The sequence below is a fragment of the Hippopotamus amphibius genome, chromosome 6 (genome assembly GCF_030028045.1).
Source record: "Hippopotamus amphibius kiboko isolate mHipAmp2 chromosome 6, mHipAmp2.hap2, whole genome shotgun sequence".
Classification (NCBI taxonomy): domain Eukaryota; kingdom Metazoa; phylum Chordata; class Mammalia; order Artiodactyla; family Hippopotamidae; genus Hippopotamus; species Hippopotamus amphibius.
In genome coordinates this window covers 159,179,577-159,198,410 of record NC_080191.1, presented here as the reverse complement: position 1 = coordinate 159,198,410, position 18,834 = coordinate 159,179,577, and the positions used below count along the sequence as shown (strand labels likewise).

At 42.1% G+C, this 18,834-nt stretch overlaps 1 protein-coding gene across 13 annotated transcripts in view; it reads left to right on the top strand.

Moving 5' to 3' along the window:
• ABCC5 (ATP binding cassette subfamily C member 5) overlaps positions 1-18,834 on the top strand; it is a 188,660-nt gene that overhangs the window by 124,894 nt on the left and 44,932 nt on the right. For 9 of the 13 annotated variants that reach the window (XM_057739769.1, XM_057739768.1, XM_057739770.1 and 6 more), the window contains 8 exons: positions 7,832-7,995; positions 8,180-8,335; positions 8,985-9,132; positions 13,925-14,158; positions 14,309-14,482; positions 15,090-15,237; positions 16,999-17,147; positions 17,555-17,662. In XM_057739769.1, coding sequence (XP_057595752.1) covers positions 7,832-7,995; positions 8,180-8,335; positions 8,985-9,132; positions 13,925-14,158; positions 14,309-14,482; positions 15,090-15,237; positions 16,999-17,147; positions 17,555-17,662 — 1,281 coding nt within the window. Of the gene's footprint in view, positions 1-7,831; positions 7,996-8,179; positions 8,336-8,984; positions 9,133-9,169; positions 14,159-14,308; positions 14,483-15,089; positions 15,238-16,998; positions 17,148-17,554; positions 17,663-18,834 lie in introns of those variants that run through there. The other 4 variants (XM_057739779.1, XM_057739778.1, XM_057739784.1 and 1 more) reach the window with 4 other exon arrangements.

The window sequence follows — 18,834 nt, the reverse complement described above, 5'->3', positions numbered from 1 at the left end:
CTTGCTAATGTCCCAGAGTAGGTGGGATAGAGGCAACCTCAGGTCAACAAAATAGAACTGAAAGTACTAAAACTAAGAGTAGTTCTCTTTTGCTATAATACTGGAGTACATATTCTATAATAAGGTTAATTAAACAAACTGGATAGATATATAGTTGCTAGGAGCTACACTCTTTAATCCTGTAATCCCACTGATGGAATTTATCCTAAATAATCCAGAAAGAGAAAAATAAACTGTAATTTTTTTATTATTATACTATTAATAATAAGCCAGGACTTCCCTGGTAGAGTAGTGGTTAAGAATCCGCCTGCCAACGCAGGGGACACGGGTTCCATCCCTGGGCAGCGAAGATCCCACATGCTGCAGAGCAACTAAGCCCGTGTACCACAACTATTGACACTGCGCTCTAGAGCCCTCGAGCCACAACTACTATGCCCACATGCTGCAACTACTGAAACCTGCGCGCCTAGAGCCAGTGCTCCGCGACAAGAGAAGGGCCATGGCACTGAGAAGCCCGCGCATTACAATGAAGAATAGCCCCCACTTGCCACAACTAGAGAAAGCCCACGAGCAGCAATGAAGACCCAATGCAGCCTAAATAAATAAATAAATAAATAAATAAATAAAATTTAAAAACAAATAATAAGCCAAACAGCAGAGAAGTTAAACAGAAGTGGATTGGTTAAGAAGACTTCTTAGTGGTATATCATGCAGTTTTAAATGATAATACAGATTGTGGGGCAACATGGAGGTATTCTAGGTGCCACTTGAATAATAGGTGCCAAGCGCTATACTGTGCCAGGGGCAAGGGGTACAAATAAGAGTTAGTCAGCCTGCCCTCCAGGAGCTCGTAGCAGAAGCATCCCACTGCAGTGGTACAGTGCAGGGAAGACATGGGAGGGGGGAAATAAATTCCCTAATCTCGAAAGAGGGAAAGCCAAAGGAAAGAGGAATAGTTGGGATAGGCGGTATGATTTGTCAGTTGGATAAATTGGTGTATAGTTAATACATATTAAATGTTTGTTATATACCCAATACTTTGCTAAGCACTTTTCATTATCCCATTAATTCCTCTCAACACTTCGTGGTAGGTGCATGTACCATTGTAAAAATGAGTGCATTGAAGCTTAAAGTGGCTAGGTAATATGCGGAAAGTTGGTGGCAGAATCAGCCTGTGAGCCCATGTCTGTCTTCTGAAATCCATGTGCAAAACCACAATACTTCACAATGGCCTACAACTGTGGGAAAATTCTGCGTAAGGAGTATTCATACTTTAAGACCATAGAGAACATAGTTTTATTGGAGTAAGGGGATTTTCCCTTGATTTTCTTGATAGTGTTATTGTATCATTCAAGAGCTAAGCACCTGTTGCTTATTGTTTTGAGAGTCCTGTCTCTGAAGGAGCTAGGTGCAGATATGCAGCAGGACTGTTTCAAAACAGCATCCACAGCTCAATATCAAAAAAACAAACAACCCCATCCAAAAATGGGCGGAAGACCTAAACTAAAAGATGTTCAACATCACTAATCATTAGAGAAATGCAAATCAAAACCACAATGAGGTATCACCTCACACCAGTCAGACTGGCCATAATCAAAAAATCTAGGACCAATAAATGCTGTAGAGAGGCTGTGGAGAAAAGGGAACCCTCCTGCACAGTTGGTGGAAATGTAAATTGGTACAGCCACTATGGAAAACAGTATGGAGGTTCCTTAAAAAACTAAAAATAGGGACTTCCCTGATGGCACAGTGGTTAAGACTCTGAACTCCCAATGCAGGAGGTCCAGGTTCGATCCCTGGTCAGGGAACTAGATCCCACATGCATGCCACTACTAAGAGTTCACATGCCACAACTGAGGAGCCCTTGAGCTGCAACTAAGGGGCCCACCAGCCGCAACTAAAACCCAGTACAACAAGTAAATAAATAAAACAAATAAATATTAAAAAACAAAACAAAACTGAAAATAGAACTACCACATGACCCAGCAGTCCCACTGCTGGGCATATATCCAGAGAAAACCATAACTCAGAAAGATACATGTGGGACTTCCCTGGTGGCACAGTGGTTAAGAATCCACCTGCCAATGCAGGGAACAAGAGTTCGAGCCCTGGTCCAGGAAGATCCCACATACCACGGAGTAGCTAAGCCCGTGAGCCACAACTACTGAGCCTGTGCTCTAAAGCCCATGAGCCACAACTATTGAGCCCGTGTGCCACAGCTACTGAAGCCCACATGCCTAGAGCCCGTGCTCTGCAATAAGAGAAGCCACTGCAATGAGAAGCCCATGCACCACAACGAAGAGTAGCTCCCGCTCACCACAAGTAGAGAAAGCCTGCGCACAGCAATGAAGACTCAACACAGCCAATAAATAAATAAAAGATACATGTACCACAATGTTCATTGCAGCATTATTTACAATAGCCAGGACGTGGAAGCAAACTAAATGTCCATCAACAGATGAATGGATAAAGTAGATGTGGCACATATATACAATGGAATATTACTCAGCAATGGAAAGGAATGAAATTGAGTTATTTGTAGTGAGGTGGATGGACCTAGAGTCTGTCATACAGAGTGAAGTGAGCCAGAAAGAGAAAAATAAATACCGTTTGCTGACGCATATATATGGAATCTTAAAAAATGGTACTGATGAACCCAGTGTCAGGGCAAGAATAAAGATGTAGATGCAGAGAACGGACTTGAGGACACGAGGTAGGGAGGGAGGGTGAAGGGGAAGCTGGGACGAAGTGAGAGAGTAGCATTGACGTATATACACCACCAAATGTAAAACAGATAGCTAGTGGGGAGCTGCTGCAGAGCACAGGAGATCAACTCGATAATGGGTGATGCCTTAGAGGGCTGGGATAGGGAGGGTGGGAAGGAGTCCCAGCAGGAAGGGGATATGGGGATATATGTATAAATACAGCTGATAAACTTTGTTGTACAGCAGAAACTGGCACAACAGTGTAAAGCAATTATGCTCCAGTAAAGTGCTTAAAAAAAAAGGAAAAAACAAACAAAAAACAAACAAACAAAAAACCCATAGCATCCTTCATGGATCCTCTTATGTCCATCAGGTATTTCACTGTCCTCATCTGGGCAGTGAGTAAGATATGACAACAAGATTGACAATTTGGGAAGCAGTTTAGGAAAGAATAGCAAAAATATGTGACTTGGAAAGTGGGTTGCTTAGAATGGCAACTTTTTTGATTGTCTTAGATCAACAATGTTGACTTCTCCATACCTTTACTGTGGTCATTCCTACTCCATGTTTTATTAGTCTATGAAAATTTGAGAATTTGTTCAACCACTTTTTCAGCCACATTTGTGGGGGCTTTTCTTTGTTAGAATAAACTTGGGCTGAGTGCCTTGTTCTAAAGTCAGAAACATTGTAAGAGCCCTTGGTCTCTGATGCTCCAGGCATTTGATAATGCTAGTATAGTACTCATGATATGCCTGGGGGAATGAAACCTTGCCTGCCTGCTCTCATGTGAGTCTTTTCAGAGAGCCTTTGAGTTTGGCATTCTCCATTATGGGAAGTAACTTACTACCCAGGAGGTGGTGGAACAGGACGTCACGTATACAGCCAAAGGGACAACACTCATGCAATAAGAGGATTTTGTTTATTGTTGTCATTAAGTCCATTCACTTTTCTATTCATAGGTTTTGATGAAAATTGTAACGGCATTTTAGAATGAGTAAAATGAAATTAGTGTACTGTAAAGAGAGAAATTGGAATATTTTTTATTCCCAGCATCTGAAACAGTCTTGTACATAGGTGCTCAGTAAGTTATTTGTGGAAAGAATGAATGAAGTAAAATGTGAAGATTTTAGTTTTCTCTAAATGCTACTGTGCCATTCTTTTGTATGAATACTAATGGATGGCATACCAAGTTTTCCTTTTCTGATGCTGTAATGTCAAAAGATGTTTATAAAACTCTCCTAAATCTTGAACTTGGTTCTCCTGGAAAGGCAGAAGAACTAGAATGGCTAAACCATTTTGTAATGGAACAGTAAAGTTGGAGATATCACACTATGCTATTTTAAGACTTACTAAATAGCTACAGTCATCAAGTTAATGGTATCAGTGAAGAGATAGACAAATAGGTCAATGGAATAAAGTCCTGAAATTGACCTATACAAGTATGGCCAACTCATTTTCACGTAGGTGCAAAAGCAATTTAATGTAGAGATGAGTCTTCAACAAATGGTGTTGGAACAATTGGACAGCTGTAGTCAAAAAATGAGCCTTTACCTAAATTTTATACCTTATATTAAAATTAATCAAAAAATTAATCAGGGTCGATCACAGATCAAAATTTAAAGCTACAAAACTTTTAGAGGAAAACATAGAAAATATTCATGACCTAGAGTTAGAGATAAGAGTTATTAGACCTGACACTAAATGCACAATCCTCAAAAGAAAAAAAATCAACAATTAAACTTGTCATTCACAGAGCAGAATATAAAACTTTTGCTCTGTGAATGACCCTATTAAGAGAGAAAATACTTTCAAATCATCTGACAAAGGGCTTGAATCCATAATAGGTAAAGTATTCTCTAAATGCAACACTAAGAAACCAATCCATTTAGAAAATGGGCAAAAGGCTTAGACACTTCGCCCCAAAGAGTGTATGGGTGGCAAATAAGCACAGGAGACAACGTTAAACATCATTAACCATCAGGGTAGTGCAAATTAAAATCATGATGAAGCACTAAACCACACCTATTCAGGTGGCTAATATAAAAAATGACGACAGTACCAGGTGGTGGCGAGGATGTGGAGAAACTGAATCTCTCATAGATTGCTAGTGGGAATGTGAAATGAGACTGTGACAAAGTAATTTCAGTGACAACTAGTGTTTGAAGCATAAGTAATGTCCAGTCACTTTATATAGTTCTCATGCTATCAGAAGTTAAAATAAGAAGTGGAATCTCCAGTCCCTTACAGATTTGTAATCAATATATTTTCTGAACTTAAATTACAGTTCCAGCAGTGTGTGTCAGAACCTCAGTGAAGTACAAAGGAAGTTTCCATATTTCAAGATCCATTCATTTTATTTTATTTTTAAATTTTAAAACATTGAGGTAAAGTTGATTTATAATGTTGTATCGATTTCAGGCCTACAACACAGTGATTCAAAATTTTTATGAATTGTACTCCATTTATAGTTATAAAATATTGGCTGTATTCCCTGTGCTGTGCAATATATCCTTGTAGCTTATTTATTTTATACTAGTAGTTTGTGCCTCTTAATCCCCTACCTGTATCTGTCTTTCCCCTTTCCCCTCTCCCCACTGATAAGCAGGAGTTTGTTCTCTGTATCTATGAGTCTTCCTTTTTGTTATATTCACTAGTTTGTTTTATTTTTTGGATTCTACATGCAAATGATAACATACTATTTGTCTTTCTCTGACAAATTTCACTAAGCATAATACCCCTCCAGGTCCACCCATGTTGTTACAAATGGCAAATTTTCATTCTTTTTTATGGCTGAGTAGTATTCCAGTATATGTATGTGTATATACCACATCTTCTTTATCCATTCATCTGTTAATGAATACTTTGGTTTCTTTCATATCTTGGCAATTGTAAATAATGCTGCTGTAAACATTGGGGTGCATGTATCTTTTTGAATTAGTGTCTTTGTTTTCCTCAAATATATACCCAGAAGTGGGATTGCTGGATCATATAGTAGTTCTGTTTTTAATCTTTTTGAGAAACCTCCTTACTGTTTTCCATGATGGCTGCACCAATTTACATGACCACCAACAGTATACAGGGTTCCCTTTTCTCCACATCCTTGCCAATTAATGTTATTTGTGGTCTTTTTGATGATAGCACAGGTATGAGGTGATAACTCCTGGTTTTCATTTGCATTTCTCTGATGATTAGCAATGTTGAGCATCTTTTCATGTGCCTGTTGGCCATCTGTATGTCTTCTTTGGAAAAATGTCTATTTAGGTCTTCTGCCCATTTTTTAATTGGGTTGTTTGTTTTTTTGATACTGAGTTGTATGAGCAGTTTATATATTTTGGATATTAACCTCTTATTGGTCATATCATTTGCAAATATTTTCTCTCAATCCATAGGTTATCTTTTCATTTTGTTGATTGTTTCCTTTGCTGTGCGAAAGCTTTTACATTTAATTTGGTCCCATTTGTTTATTTTTGCTTTTGTTTCCTTTGCTTTAGGAGACATTATCCGAGAAAAAATTGCTATGATTTATGTCAGAGTGTTCTGCCTATGTTCTTTTGGGAGTTTTATGGTTTCTGGTCTTATATTCAGGTCTTTAATCCATTTTTGAGTTAATTTTTGTATACGATACGACAAATGTTCTAATTTTATTCTTTTACATGGAGCTGCCCAGTTTTCCCAACACCACTTATTGAAGAGACTGTCTTTTCTCCATTGTATATCCTTGCCTCCTTTGTGGTAGATTAATTGAAAAGATCCATTCATGTTAGAAATAGATAGTGATGATTGTTGTGCAACATTGTGAATATAAGTAATGCCCCTGAATGGTACACTTAAAAATGGTAAAAATGGCAATTTTTATATTGTACGTATTTTGCCACACACACAAAAAAGTCCATTTAATTGTGCCATTCAGTAGCTTCCACTTAATTTTTAATTGGAAGTGACAAATCTGCGATGTAAAGGTGTGATAAAGGCAAATGTCAAGAGAAAAAGCTAATAGAATTCTATGATGCCTTCCAAGAGATGAGTACGCTCAACTGAAATCGTATACTCATGGACTGACTTTCAGTATTGTCGATAAACAAGAGCCTACTGTTTAGCACAGGGAACTAGATTTAGTATCCTATGATAAACCATATGGAAAAGAATGTGTATATATGTATAACTGAATCACTTTGCTGTATAGCAGAAATTAACGCTGCATTGTAAATCAACTATACGTCAATAAAATTTTAAAAAAAAGTAAAGTAACTTTGGGTTGCTTTTAGAGTAAACGGGCATAGATGTGTCCAGATTTTTGGCCCACCCTCTTCTGCCACAGTCAGAGTTTGAATTATATGCATTTTTGTTAATATGATTAATTGGTATTTATAAACTTTGCAGTAAATATGTATAACTTTTTATTTCAACCCATGAGACCCTCTGCTTCATGCTGCAGAAGTCTGGCTAGGAGCTCTTTAGTGGAGCAGCCGGGGTGAGAGCCCCCGTTCTGCTCTCTCTGTTGCTGATGAGAGAGAGAGATAGGAGGCATGTGTGCGTCCTGGCTTTTTCTGCCTGACAGGACTGTATAATGGGGGGTGATTGTGAAGTTTTTGTCATAGAAAATGGGCAATAGAATTTGCAGTTAGTAGTGATGTAATTGACTCTCAGTCTGTACTGGGGAATGAAAGATAAAACAGTTTGGTGATAAAAAATATAAATTTTAAAATATACAACATGAGTGAATCCTAATATGAACTGGGGACTTTAGTTAGTGATAACATATCAGTATTGGGCTGTCAGTTGTGACATATATAGCACATTCATGCAAGATGTTAATTACGGAGGAAACGGGGGGGGGGGAGAGGGGGGAGGTAAGGAGGTATATGGAAACTCTCTGTACTTTCTGCTCAATTTTTCTGAAAGTGCTCGAAAAAATGAAGTCTATTAGTTTAGAACTTTTAAGTATCTGGTTTAATGTTCCTTAGCAAGTTCATATCATACAAGTTAGCATTTAACCTCCTGACCCTTGGGATTTCTTGGGTAAGGTGAATCTGGTTTGCAGGTTGAGCTATTCTGTCAGGTAGATTTGGTACTCTGTTTTTCTAATGTTCATTAACTGTGCTTCTGCCTTCTCTCCCTGTCTGTAGAGACAGCTAGATTGCCAAGATGCCTTGGAAACAGCAGCCCGAGCTGAGGGCCTTTCCCTGGATGCTTCCATGCATTCTCAGCTCAGAATCCTGGATGAGGAACATCCCAAGGGAAAGTACCATCATAGCTTAAGTGCTCTGAAGCCCATCCGGACCACTTCCAAGTAAGAGGTTCTGCTGGTTAATGGCTCGTCTGTGAAGTACCAAAAATAATCGGGCTAAGATTAGACTATTAGGGGAAACCCTGGTTTAGTCAGGAGCTCTTTCTATTAAACAGTGTATCGTGAGTGTTGGCGAGCCTCTCCGTGTGTATTGACAGTTTTTGTGCCTTGGGTTTTCTCTCCCCAGACACCAGCACCCAGTGGACAATGCTGGGCTCTTCTCTTGCATGACTTTCTCTTGGCTTTCTCCTCTGGCTCGCGTGGCCCACAAGCAAGGGGATCTCTCCATGGAGGATGTGTGGTCTTTGTCCAAGCACGAGTCTTCCGAGGTGAACTGCAGAAGGTAGGCCTCTCTGCTCCGCCCTCGTCTCCCACATACTGGCTGTGCAGGGCCTGAGCTAGGAGTGTGGGCCGGCAGTGTCAAGTCCAGAGCTCTGTGTCCTTGTAGGATCTGAGCTGTCCTGTGGAGGGAGGGGAGCCTGGGGGTGACTTTCTCTTTGCTCTTCTGCTTTATCTCCTATTTCACCTTTAATCCTGTTTTAACCACGGGCTTTCTCTCTCTCTCTCAGCCCCGCTTCTCTTCCTGAGGCTGCAGGGAGATTATGTTGCTGCCTTGTGACAGAATACATTTTTGTGGTAGCGGATTGTCATGATTAAAACCTAGTTTACAGCTTTACATTTACCACAGGATCCTTCAGAAAGGGTTGGGGGCCCTTGAGAAAGGAGGTTCTTATCCACAGACAGATTCTATTCAGGGATAATTTTTCTGGGTGGGAGGAAAGAGTTTCGTTTTCATCATTTTCTGAATCCTGAGAGGCTCCCTATACAGGGTAAATACGTAGTTCCCCAGGAAGGGTTTTTTTTTCCCCAGAAGGTGAAGACTCAGTGCATAACTTTAAAGGAGAGACTGGTGTGAGAGGTGGCAGGAGGGAGGCTGGGGTGTGCGTATTCCCTGGGGAGATGTGTAACGGAGGACATGTGCCCTTGTTAAGACTAGAGAGACTGTGGCAAGAAGAGCTGAATGAAGCTGGGCCAGATGCTGCTTCCCTCCGGAGGGTTGTGTGGACCTTCTGCCGCACCAGGCTCATCCTCTCCATCGTGTGCCTGATGATCACGCAGCTGGCTGGCTTCAGTGGACCAGTAAGTCCTAACCATCCTTTCTGACAGTCTCCAGGGGCCCGGCCACGGCCAGCTCTAACAGTCTTGTTCTGTTGCAGGGGTTGCGCTCACCTTTGGGCTAGGTAGCAGCCTTAGAGATGCTTGCAGGTCTGTTGCGAGGGAACAGTTGGTGTTGGGGTGAATGGTGGTTTGTGAGAACTGGAAGGATGAGGGGGCCATGTTGCCAGAGAAGAAGCGGAACTGGCTTGCTTCCCTGGGGTGGGGGTGAAGCCGAATGATTCCAGCTCTGCACAGGACTGCACTACTTTGCTGAGTATTGACCTGAAATGACAGTCCTCGTTCGGGAAATGTGTCTCAGGGTGCTGTGAGCAGCCGAGAGCAGTGTTGTGTTGTGTAGGCTGTTGAGTTGGTGCTGGTGACACACCGAAGGTCTGGGGGCAGAATTGTCACGTTTAATAGTTCTGGCGAATGAGCCCTCAAGAAGCTGGAGGACTGTTGAGGTTTTTAAGAGTCTAACGTGAAGTCCATTTTAAGTTTTGGTTTATAAGTGTAAACCATGTGGCAGGTGTCGGGGTGGCAGCCCTGGTTTTCCTAGTGTTGCTGCAGCAGAGTAGGGGAGAAGAGTGATGGTCACACTGTTTTCTGGACACTTGTTTCTTACACCTGCTGTGCTGCCTTACACTTGAGACTTTGATTAAATCTATTCTCTACATATTTGCCTTGAGGCATCGGAGCGGTAGTACTCCTTATTCTGTGCATTTTCCGTGTGTGGGTAAGCTGGAGGTTCATGGTGTTGGTAAGTATGGGCCTAAGATGCATGGTGATTAGGTAAAACTTATTTGCAGTTTTTCTATTATGTCTTTTTTTGTTTGTTTGTTCATTTGTTTTTGTTTTTAATGTTTGGTGCGTTTGAAAAGTTTTGATCTCTTTTCTGAAGCAGAGAACACTACTTTTTCTGGTATTGGGTTTCTTATTAATTGACCAACTAACATACTTTTGTATAAGTTTTAAGTAAGAGGGATCATGTAACTGAATATCATGTCACTGACCAAAATGGCAAACGTTTTCATAGGACCAGCTTCCCCCAAGAAGAGCTTCTGTCATTGTTTCACTACAGGGCTGGTGGCTGCTCTGATCTTTCGAAGAATTCTTTCAGCTGGGTAGCATGGTATACAGGCTTCCTGGATTCCATTTGGCCGATGCAATAACTTAATTGGCTTCTCGCACCTCCCCCCCCCAAATTTCATAGATTGCTGGGGTTTTAATTTTTTACTTGGGAAAAAAAGTTACTTATGCTTGTCCAGCTTGGGGGCCTTACAGTCACTCCTTTGAGCATCTGCACATTCCTTCATCTCTCTTTTAAGGCACAGCACACTGGAATACTGATCTCTAGTAAACTCTTCTAGATGCCAGGGAAAGCGCAGAGCTTTCCTTTAATAGGAAAACAGCAGCGCGCTTTTCCTTTTCTCCACCCTCTTGAGGAAGAGCACCTTAAGGCCTGTGTTATTTCAGGAGATTTTTCCCTAGAATAATCAAGAAAGCAATGGCCCCATGCACAGTGTCTCTGATAAAAAAGATTTCAAATTGTAAGCAATGAAAACTTCTTTTTTTGGAGCTCCAATTCTAACATTTCTTTTTAATTGGAAGTTGAAGGATCGGGTTTGAGGTTAGTATTAGCAATGAGCATACCTTCCATCTGTGGATTTAAATCCTCTGGAAGAACATCCATTTTAGATTTTTTGCACATTTTCTAATATGGCAGGGCTTTCAAACTGGCTTAGTCTTTTCTTACAGAAATCTACATAAGATCTGACTCCCCCAATACCATATTTTTTTTTATCTCCCCTCGGGCCTCACTGAACCTTGGTAGCCGTATGCAGAGCAAATGAAACACAATCAAGTGACTGTGTTTGGTTTTGTTTTTTAACTGCTGACTAGCAGGGCTGGACGTTAACAGTCAAGATGACCTAAGATTTCAGTGATGCCAGTGGACCAGTGCTCTGTGCATGGTATCCAAGGGTCACCATAGTGTTAACGGAGAACCAGTATCTATAAGGGTATGGTCCTGACATACGATGAGTGGCCAGATTGCTAAACTTGCAGAGATGATCTGTGGCCTTCTTGGATTAAAACAGTTTTAAAAGACCAGGCCTGACCTGGGATTTGTGTGTAAAGAATTAGCATCCGCCCTGTAGATCCGCACGAGACGGCTCCCTCCTGCAGTGCTATCTCTTGGTGAATGCTAACTCTGCTCATGGGCCTTTTGGGGGAAGGACAGTGAAAAGCCTCTAGAGAGGTAAGTTTCCCACCCTTCCAACCTCTCTCCAGCTGCAGCTTGCTTGGTGCTGTCAGGATCTGGATTTGGGGGGAGTGTCTCTGTAGTGGAACCAGTGACAGAAGCTGTTCTTTAGAATTTTCAGGATGGCTGTGTTCTGCGGTCAGAATGAGAGAGTCAAGCTGGGCAGAATCTCTCGCCAAGAGTTCAGGTAAGGTAATGTTTATTCACTGGGAATGCTTTCCACAGCCAGACAGCTATGCTGACAGTCTCAAGTTTTCTCCCAGTTTGTTTAAATTTAAATGATTAATCTGTAACTTTTTAAAACAAAATTGTGGTTGGATTTTTCATGAAAACCGTTTTTACTTTGTTCCATACAAAATGGCTTGAAATGTAATTGTTTTTTAAAAACGCTATGTGTTGGAAATTTATCTGCTGTTTCCTCTTTTCCCTCCCCTTTGAAAGTTTTGCATAGTGTAAGCATTCATTTTGTCTTTTACCTTCCTGCCCTGCTCCTCCCCGCTGGGAGGTACTAATGCTATTACCCAGTGCTGAAAAAGGGCACAATAAAGGTGTGGGAAGGAAGGAACCCCAAACTACAACCTGCTGTCCTTTCACGCCTTCCTTTGGAGACTGCTCCGTCAGTGCCGAGGTGTGTGAGAAAATGCTTTACTGCACCGCCGTCTTACTGAGTTGCTTCACGTGAGGAAAATGGGGTTTTGACCCTGCCACTCAGTGACTCAGTTCCACATTTTGGATTGCATACTGGAGAAGAAGCCAATCTTCTTGCTAGTAAACCAACAACCCAGCTGTATGCAGTGGTGACCCAAGCAATGGATATAAAACCTAAAAATCTGAGGGAGGGGAGAGAGGGGATACAGTAGTTCTTGGAATCTGAAATCTCCTATTTATTTGATCAGGTTATTTACTGAGACTTGACATAGATCTGATTGGTGGGGATCTCTTAGGACCTAGTTGACATCTGGTATTAATTTCCTCTCAGGAAAAACAAGAAATATCGATTTACCCAGAGAGAGTCTGGGTCCTGGAATTCAGCATTAGCCACTTCAGGACAATTGCTTCTGGCCTCCAGTTTTGTCTGTCGTTCAAGCTCTAGTTTCCAGCGACAAGCACCTTTTGCTATAATGATCGAGGTAGATGGGTGGATGGGTTTCTCCTTAATTTTATTTTCTTCCTCCGGGGAGGGGGATTGATTTGGCTTTCTTTTGTTGTGGTTTGTTTTGTTACATTTTTGGCAAGATCAACTTTAGCTGCAAGGACTTGAAAAGACTCTGCAGGATGCCACCCGATTTTTCTTGAGGCCTAGATTTTTGCATTCCGTCCTGAGCAGAGGCCATGCCTCACTGCCTAGTGAACCAGCAGTGCCAGTGATGTTAAGCAGAGTCACCTCATTGGGGAGTTTTCAGTTTTGTTTTGTTTCTTAATTCTCTTTCCATAGCAGCAAGGTCTTTATTCCTGGAGAATCTCCTCTATTGCAGACTCGCTGCAACTTCAGGAGCCCTAACCGATTAAGTGCTGTCAGCTTGATGCGCTGCTCCGGACTCTGGAAACAGATATTGGTTCTGTGCTGTAATTTCCACTGTGTCGAGGCCAGACGACTTGTTGGCTGGCTAGCCCTGTATAACTCGACTCTGTATGTTCCCATGTATGTTACCGCAATGCTCCTCCTGTTGTACAGTGTCTGTGAGATGCTCTTTGAAGATGGTACTTTTTATTTTTTTCATTTTCAATAAAAGTACATTACCTCCCACCTCCTGGTATTTAATCCTGTTGCTGAATGTGCCTCGTGTGAGTGTGTGCTCCGGCGTTGCAGGACCTCAGAGCTGGAGGTGGCACTCGGTGGTTCTTGGGGGCTGCTGCCTTCCCTCCCTGCAGGTGGTGTTAGACATGTGCTACCTGAGGTAACATGTTTTTGTTTTTGGGAGGGAGCGGGGAGTGGGGGAGGGCCTGTGGGAGGGTCTCTGGATTTTGGATAGTCTGCTTTGTTTGCTCTCTTCTGTACTATTAAACTGCCGATGTTTATTTTCAGGAATGTTTTGCAAATGCACTTCTCACTCTTCCCCAGTCCAACTGTAGGTACACTGTTCCTTTTTATCAAATAAGCACGTTTGAAACGATCCAAAAAAATAAAAAAAAAGGTCTTAATTTCATGTAAAGAAATGTATCGTTGCGTGGAGATACTGGAATAAGGTCAAATATATACCTTTTAGTGACCCGTGTGTTGAGAATGAACTTCAGCTCATGGACAGGTTTATGTTACATTAGAAAGAGTATTGGTTTTGGTGGTGTCCTGAGGGAAGAAAGTTTCAAATTAGACCTACCTCCTGCAAAATGCCCCGCGTCAGTTGCCGCAGGGGGGCCATCAGCAGTGTCTGGTCCTCTGAGAAGGTCGTTCTCTGCTTAGGCACTTGTCACTGTACAGTGGAGCTGCCTCCTCTTTCTAACGTAACATAAAGCTGTGGCGTGGCGTGTGAGTGCCGTGGAGACGCTGACGGCGGTGTGTGTTTCTCCCTGTAGGCCTTCGTGGTGAAACACCTCCTGGAGTATACCCAGGACACAGAGTCTAACCTCCACTACAGCTTGCTGTTAGTCCTGGGCCTCCTCCTGACAGAAATCGTGCGTTCTTGGTCACTTGCACTGACGTGGGCGTTGAATTACCGAACTGGGGTCCGCTTGCGGGGGGCCATCCTGACCATGGCGTTTAAGAAGATCCTTAAGCTGAAGAACATTAAGGAGAAGTCGGTGGGTGAGGTGAGTGAGGGGTGTTTGCTTCAGGGCGGAGAGAAGGCTCCCAGCTTGAGCTCCTTCCTTCCCTCGGGTCCCCGTTCTGTCCTCCGTCTCCCTCCTGAGACGGCGCCTGCGCCCTTGCAGCGTCCACTCACTGCTCTTTGTGTCTCTTAGCTCATCAACCTGTGCTCCAACGACGGGCAGAGGATGTTTGAGGCAGCCGCCGTTGGCAGCTTGTTGGCTGGAGGACCCGTTATTGCCATCTTGGGCATGGTTTATAATGTAATTATTCTGGGACCAACAGGCTTCCTGGGATCAGCTGTTTTTATCCTCTTTTATCCTGCAATGGTGAGTAAGCCTCCTTACCGTATTTTGGCAGCTTCTTCTCATGTGAGTTAACTTCCGTTGGGCTAAATATAGTAGGCACCACTGAGGTATCACATCTTTGATTGGAAACTTCCTTTAAGCAGGTACCTGACTTGGAAATGTCTAGGAAGGGCTAGATCGTGTTCAGTCCATACAGACAGAATTTTGACTTCAGAAGAAGTCAGATGTCACTTGAATAAAGGCAGTAGCTCCTAAGTGAGAATTAAAAAGAGGGAATGTGGAGGAAGGGGGGCAGCAGGTGAACCCTGCCGTCCCAGGTAGCACAGGAGCAGCTGAGCCGCTCCACCTCAAGCTGATGCTAACTGGTGTGGCTCTCCCGCTTCCCTCTGCTGGCGTAGATACCTGTGAGTTCTCTGAGGACAAATACTTGTCTTAACTTTCTTCCAAAGGATGAGAGTCAAATGCTATCTGATTATCATTTAATAGACCACTTTTATTAAAAAGCAGGACAACTAGAGGATGCTCACTTTATTTATAATCATCTTAAGCAGGTTTATTCCCCAAAAGACTAGACAGTACTTAACTGGGAATAAGCTCTGATTTGACATGACATTGCTTTTCCCTCCAGATGTTTGTATCACGGATCACTGCATATTTCAGGAGAAAATGTGTGACCATCACAGATGACCGTGTCCAGAAGATGAATGAAGTCCTCACCTACATTAAATTTATTAAAATGTATGCCTGGGTCAAAGCATTCTCTCAGAGTGTACAAAGTGAGTTGAAAGACTTCATATGTGTATATGGTAGGACATTAGCCTCTTTGCTTCCTGAGCACGTTAGCTACTGGGAATTCTAATGTCATAAGACCATAATACCTTATGTCCTTATAATATCCTATGAGCTTTATGTTGATAGGGATCTTAGAAACTGGCACCCACAACCTCATCTCACAGAAGAGGAAGCTGAGACTATGAAAACTGTGATTTTTCCCAAGGTAACTCAGCTGGTTATGAGTAATTCATGCAGTTTCAAATCCCCCATCTATGCTTCTATCCAGCCCCAGATTTTCTGGTCTGGCCATGAGGATGTCACAGAAAACAATGTCAAGGGGCTGCTGAGAGCTCTACTTCTGCCCCCTCCCCTCTGTGGGTGCATGTGCACTACGGGCAGGTGGGTGGGAGACCCTGGGGGTAGTGCTGGGAGAAGGGCTGGGCTGGGGCTCAGGAAAGCTGGACTCTGGGCCTCACTCTGCCACTCACTCACAGGGGTTTTTTAATTTGGTTTCTTTTCAGATAATTGGTTTGCGCTGAGTTACAAGGTTCTCAGTGCCTGGCCCTATCCTGATCCGTAAATTCAGTGCAGACATAAACATGTCATATGTAAATGCCACGAGGTTTAGAGGAATGATTAGCACATTAGCTGGGCATTCCAAAAGGTTTCAACAAATTTCATTTAAATATAAAAGATGTGGGCTGTTTATTGACCATAATCTCACAGTGAGCTAACCTGAATTTATTCCAGTTACAAAGCTGGTGCAAGGGGATTCTCTGGTGGTCCAGTGGTTAAGACTTTGCACTTCCACTGCAGGGGGCAAAGGTTCCATCCCTGGTTGGGGAACTAAGATTCCACATGCCACGTGGCATAGCCAAAAAAAAAAAGTTGGTGCAGTTTTGGGTTGAATTGAAATACAGTGTTCAGATTGAGGAAGCTGTTTTATTTTCACTGCTTGGTTTGTTGAGTAAACCTTCAGGAACATTGTGTCCACTTCATAAATTTTATGACTTGAGAACTGGTTCTCAATGTATTTCCCAATTTCCCAGTGTTTGGGGCAGTGCTAATACCTTTAAAGGTCAGTGCATAGCCTCTCAGAAGAATTGCTTTTATGTTTGAAAATGTTTTGAAAATACCTCACCGCTTTATTGTCATACTTCCTACTCCATGGTCTTTTGTACTCCGTGGCTGCTCTGTTAATAAGGTTGTCAGTTTTGCACATTTTTAAGACAAGTCGTTCTGCTTACAAAAATTGTATTTCACTCATCCTACAATCACCCTTACTGCTTTTTGTGTGAAAGCCTCTATCCACATACCAGCACACTAGTAAATCTTAGTTCCTTTTCAATTCTCTATTATTGTTGTATAATCTTTCCTGTCAGTACCTGAGCTAAAAATAAACAACCAGGTAAAACTGCCAGTAGCAGATATGATTAATGTGTTCATTGCTTCTAAACATAAGAAATTTGCAGAAAGAATCAGACTAAGGCAGAAGATGATCATTTTACTGAGAAATAGTGACGTTTCTGTTAGATTCATTCCTGTGACTTGATCCATTTCAAATCTCAGACTTGCGTGCCAGCTTTCGTGATCGTAACTAATGGTCATAGTGACCTAGTTGTTTGCATCATAGATGTTATATAGAGTGTTTTAAAACCTGTGGTGGCTGAAGACCTACCAAGTCTCGTTTTGTGATAGAGGAGCAATATCCCATGGTTTCCTTCAACTTGCGTTTTAGAAACTGACTTGCTTTTTATTCTTAGAAATCCGAGAGGAGGAACGTGGGATGTTGGAAAAAGCCGGGTACTTTCAGAGTATCACCGTGGGCGTGGCTCCCATTGTGATGGTGATCGCCAGCGTGGTGACCTTCTCTGTTCACATGACCCTTGGCTTTGATCTGACAGCGGCACAGGTCAGTGAGCCCTCAGGGCTTGGGGACGTTTTAGAAATACCACATATAGAGATGCTCTGGTCCTCTTGTTACTAGATTTGGGTTTTTTTCATTCATGCAGTTAATCTGAGAAGTGAAAGAGTGGGAATTTAGCCCCAGTGCACAAATAGCATACGGGTTGTTTTACAGCTTTGGGTTTAATCCTGAAAATACAGATCATCGTTTGATTGAGAGTCACTGGGAATTTTAATTGGAGGTCTCATAAAAACTCTACCTTAAAAAATATATATCTGAAATACATCTGACTTGTACCAACATTTGACAGTCAAGTTGCAGCCCTCCTTAAACCTGAAAGGAAATTGATGAAGTTGTGTTATTTTAGTCACATAACCTCACTGATGAGGTTTCTTCTCTTTTCTTATTTTCAGGCTTTCACAGTGGTGACTGTCTTCAATTCCATGACTTTTGCTTTGAAAGTTACACCATTCTCAGTAAAGTCCCTCTCAGAAGCATCCGTTGCTGTCGACAGATTTAAGGTAAGTGGCTCCCTTCCCTCTCCCATGTCAGGCGCCATGGCAAAACTAACTGCTGCCTTTATTCCAGTGGGCCACATGGGCTGGCTGCACTTGGCTTTTTTCACCTTTAGCCTTTTGGCAAGTTGGTAAGAAAGGGGGCAGTGGTGGAGACTTGGGGACCTTTTCATAGAAATATGGATTTTTACCTTTTGTAGACAGCCTACCTATTTCTGGGCTCCCAAAATTTCAGTGTTTCCCTTTAGAGTCAATCCCTCTGCCTAGACCTGACAATGATATATATTACAATTTACTGGGCCTTTAAGTGATTCAGACCTAGGCAGTTAGAATTATCAGGAGACTGTCAGCTTTTTCTCACCTTGATCTACATCTGCCTCTACCAAAATACTGTTGGTCATAAGCTCTTTTTGATTCTTTTCCCTGCCCTGTGGTTGCCACTCATGATACAGGGACTGCAGTGACATGGGAATAGTCATAAAATTAGATCATACTGAGAAGTGCAGTTAAGTCAGTTAAGTACATATCAGGGTTTTTTTTTTCCTTGCAGGTGGTTAGTTGAGCCTGCCTTGACTGTGTTTTTTGTGCCTTAAGAATAAAACAAATACATGATACAAGAGGTAGAAATATTTGGGAGGGTGGAGGGAGATAGATATTTGAAAGTGTTGAAAGTGGTTAATACTTTAAAAAAAAAAAAAGGAACACCGGTGTGGCTGGACTCTGTTGACAAAGCCACTGCAGAAAGTAGCTTCTGCTAATCCTTCTTGGCTGCTGAGAGCAATACAAAAGCAAGGTCGGTGCCTTGAAGGATTGATATCATCACCTTAGATGTTCAGGAGAAAACAATTTGGGTTTTCCTCTTAAGAAGAACGGAGAATGGCTTCCCAAGATTTATTTATATTCTACTTGTTTACAGTTAACCAGGTGAATCTTGTTTGGTCAAGAAAGCTAGTCCTGAAGAATGCACCCCCCAGCCCCAAGCCCTCCCTTACCCCAGCCTGGCTGCTAGAAGGCCAGAGCCACATGAAAAGAAACGGTCTAATTGTAATCAGAGCTGTATTTTGCAGAACTCACAGTATCTAGTTTTGAAGAAGGCAGATTTTGTTTTAATTTAGAAAATCTTATTGGCTTTATTCAGTGATTCATGAATTGGGCAATATCCAATCTAGCAAATAGTA